The 3,721-nt window shown below is 51.8% G+C and overlaps 1 protein-coding gene across 1 annotated transcript; it reads right to left on the bottom strand.

Moving 5' to 3' along the window:
- Positions 1-214: 214 nt before the first annotated feature.
- LOC135994896 (olfactory receptor 14J1-like) lies at positions 215-2,965 on the bottom strand. The gene is made up of 2 exons (XM_065645829.1): positions 2,180-2,965; positions 215-397 (listed from the first exon to the last, which is right to left on the bottom strand). Exons 1-2 carry the CDS (start codon positions 2,963-2,965, stop codon positions 215-217), a joined length of 969 nt encoding a protein of 322 aa, XP_065501901.1.
- Between the last annotated feature and the right edge of the window lie 756 nt (positions 2,966-3,721).

Here is a 3,721-nt window from a genome sequence, read left to right as displayed (position 1 = left end):
CCATCTTTGTTTCCCTGCAGATACCTGAATTTAGTGCTTTCGCTTGGGCTCATTTCTCCTGAGAGTAAGCTGAATATAAATAATCAAATACAGAAATATAAATAATCAAATACAGAAAAATAATAACTACAAATAAAAACACAGGTAATGCTAAAAAAATAAAAAGGATAAAATAAAACATGGGGTACAGGCCTGCAGTGGGATATATCGGATATTACTTGTGGAGAGTGATGGGAAGTTTCTCAGTATTGACAGACACCCATGAAATCACTTTCCTAATAGAGTCATTGACCTCCTGGTTCCTCATGCTGTAGTTGAGAGGGTTCACTGCTGGAGGCACCACTGAGTACAGAACAGACACCACCAGGTCCAGGGATGGGGAAGAGCTGAAGGGAGGCTTCAGGTAGGCAAACATGAGAGTGCTGACAAACAGGGAGACCACAGCCAGGTGTGGGAGGCACGTGGAAAAGGCTTTGTGCCGTCCCTGCTCAGAGGGGATCCTCAGCACAGCCCTTAAGATCTGCACATAGGACAGCACAATGAACATATTAGCGAAGATTTTAAGCCTGATGCTTCATGGTTGCTGTGGCCAAGGGAGCCACCAGTTGCCACTTCTCCCACAAGACCCTCTCTGTTAGTGAGAAGCAAATGTAGGAAGGCACCTTTCCTGGTTGGCTCCCATAGTACCAAGAAGTTATTGTCCAGATGCTTTAGGAATCTTCTGGACCTGTTGGTGCCAGCTGTGTGATATTCCTAGTTGACATCTGGCAAGCTGAAGTCCCCCATAAGGACAAGGGCAGATGACTTGGAGGCTTCACTTAGTTCCTTGAAGAATAACTCATCAGTGTCGTCATTGTGGCTGGATGGCCTATAGTAGACTTCCATTATGACATCTGCTTTATTTGTCTGACCCTTAGTCCTTACCCAGACAGAGGCTCTCAGCTTTGCCATCACCAACTGCCAGCTCCATGCATTCCAACCCCTCCACTGCATACAGTGCCAGCCCCTGGCCCCAAGCTATACACTGGTCTTTTTCCTCTCCTGGGCACTTTCCAGCTCAGCACAGCCCCTCCCCAGCTCTCCCCACAGCCCATTTCTCTCCAGCCCAGCCCAGCAGAGCAGCCCAGTCTGGGCTGGCCCCACAGCCATGCCCAGCACAGGGGGCTGCAGAGCTCTGGGCACTCCCCCCACAGCCCCAGCCCCTCTGAAGGGCAGAGCAGCTGCTGGAGGCAGAGAAGAGGGTCATTCTCCCCATCAGCCCCAGGGCTGGGCTCAGCCATGGCATGAGGAGATGGACGCCAGTGTCTCCCTGTGTCTACTGCTCTTGTTTCAGAGAGATCCTTATTGCCCAACTGTGGCAGCCCCACTGTGCCAGTCACTCACCCGAGCACAAGACTTGTGACCTGGGGACTTTCCAGGGCTCTCCTGCTGCACCAGTGACAGAACAGCCTGCTTGAACTCATGCATGCAGAAACAGGTCTGCTCTTCTCCAGGGATGCAATCTTGGGGATGGTCCTGAGGTGGCGGTGCTGCTCTGCCAGGCAGTTGTGCCCCAAAGCCACAGAGAGACAGGCCCAGTTATACCCCTGCCGATCGTGCACCATTTCCATTGGCACTGGGCACCCATACGTGAAGGCTCATTCCAGGCCCATTCCTGAACACATCCCCCCATGTCCTCCTGCCCTGTGCCTAGGCTGAAACCCAGCACAGCAGAAGGCTCAGAGGGGCTATTTCTTAAGCCTGTTCCTGACCTTCACTTTTGAAGAAGAGCCCAACCTGCAGACACCAGCACTGAAGAAGTCCATTTTATTGCAAATATGTGACACAGGAGGCCATCTGTAACATCATTCCAGAAAACAAAACAAAACAAAACAGAGGACGTGGCTCAGATGAGGGCAGGTTTATGCTTCTGGGAAACTGGACTACATGTAGACAATCCTGGACAAAAAGATGTATCACAGGTAAAATTTCAACAACACAGGAAGTTCAAAAATGAATTGGAAATAATTTCTGAAAAGACATAAACAGCTTATCTGTGCTGAGAAAAAAATGATTGAATCAACTTCCTCAGTGCATCTTTGAGCTCCTGGTTCCGCATGCTGTAGATGAGGGGGTTCACTGCTGGAGGTATCACTGAGTACAGAACAGACACCAGCAGGTTGAGCAATGGGGAGGAGACAGAGCGGGGCTTCAGGTAGGCAAACATGATAGTGCTGACAAACAGGGAGACCACGGCCAGGTGAGGGAGGCACGTGGAAAAGGCTTTGTGCCGTCCCTGCTCAGAGGGGATCCTCAGCACAGCCCTGAAGATCTGCACATAGGACAGCATGATGAACACAAAACACCCAAATCCTAAACAGACAGTAACCACAATCAACCCAAGTTCCCTGAGGTAGGAGTTTGAGCAGGAGAGCTTGAGGATCTGGGGGATTTCACAAAAGAACTGGTCCAGGGCATTTCCCTTGCACAGTGGCAGTGAAAATGTATTGGCCATGTGCAGCAGAGCACTGAGAAACCCAGTGGCCCAGGCAGCTGCTGCCATGTGGACACAAGCTCTGCTGCCCAGGAGGGTCCCGTAGTGCAGGGGTTTGCAGATGGCAACGTAGCGATCATATGACATGACTGTGAGCATAGAATACTCTGCCACTATCAAGAAGGCAAACGAGAAGAGCTGTGCAGCACATCCCAAAAAGGAGATGGCCCTGGTGTTCCAGAGGGAGTTGGCCATGGATTTGGGGAGAGTGGTGGAGATGGAGCCCAGGTCGAGGAGGGAGAGGTTGAGGAGGAAGAAGTACATGGGGGTGTGGAGGTGCTGGTCACAGGCTATGGTGGTGATGATGAGGCCGTTGCCCAGGAGGGCAGCCAGGTAGATGCCCAGGAAGAGCCAGAAGTGCAAGAGCTGCAGCTCCTGTGTGTCTGTGAAAGCCAGGAGGAGGAACTGGATGATGGAGCTGCTGTTGGACATTTGCTGCCTCTGGGCATGGGGACCTGTCCAAGGAGGAAATACAGTGACAGTTTACGTGAGACTTCTCTTAGGAAAAAACCCACGTCATTTCTCATAGAAATTCCCCTCTCTGAATGAGCAATGGTTCCCCTCATTCTTCATTACTACCATGTGAATGACATCGTTCATCACAGCTTAAAACGTAGCTTCGGCATCTAGTTTCCATGAGGATACTTCTGGGACAGGACTCCCAGTGTTGGTGTCCGAACAAAAACTGACCCACATCCCCACCCCAACCCTGGAGAGTAAGAGCACCAGGACAGGTGGAGAAACAGGGAAGAACACAGCAGTGCTCCAGAACAAATAAAGCAAGGACAGAAAGGCAGACGGGCATCCCAGGAAGCCTTCTCCCTACCCAGCTGTGCTCACTGCCCCTCACATGATGTCAGGGTAGAGCAAGTACTTTTAGCACCTTTTTTGTGTACCACATTCCAGGAACCCTTCACCTGGAGGTCCAGCTGCTGAGGTGGTGACTCATGCCCTGGACCCCATGGCTTTGGGGCAGAGGCTCTGCTGGGGAGGAGAGGAGACCAGGAGGTGTCACTGGGAAATGTGTCTGCACTGCAGGGGATGGCAGGGGGGTTCCTGAATCCCCTCCCCAGCATTTCTGGTCACAGCTCCCTCTCCCTGCCCATGTCTCTGCTGCCTGGAGCTGTCCCTGCTGGGAGCTGTTTCTCTGTCCCTGGGTCTGCTCCCTGTCAGTGTCACAGACCCTGT

This window comes from Caloenas nicobarica, chromosome 15, assembly GCF_036013445.1.
Source record: "Caloenas nicobarica isolate bCalNic1 chromosome 15, bCalNic1.hap1, whole genome shotgun sequence".
NCBI classification, from domain to species: Eukaryota; Metazoa; Chordata; class Aves; order Columbiformes; family Columbidae; genus Caloenas; species Caloenas nicobarica.
Note: the sequence above shows the minus strand (reverse complement) of the source record. Positions and strands in the feature narration are given on the sequence as shown.

Coding starts and splice junctions, on each gene's coding strand:
- LOC135994896 (XM_065645829.1), bottom strand. CDS start 2,965: ATGTCCAACAGCAGCTCCATCATCCAGTTCCTCCTCCTGGCTTTCACA. Junction 398..2,179: donor CCTACCTGAAGCCCCGCTCT/GTCTCCTCCCCA, acceptor GCCTACCTGAAG/CCTCCCTTCAGCTCTTCCCC.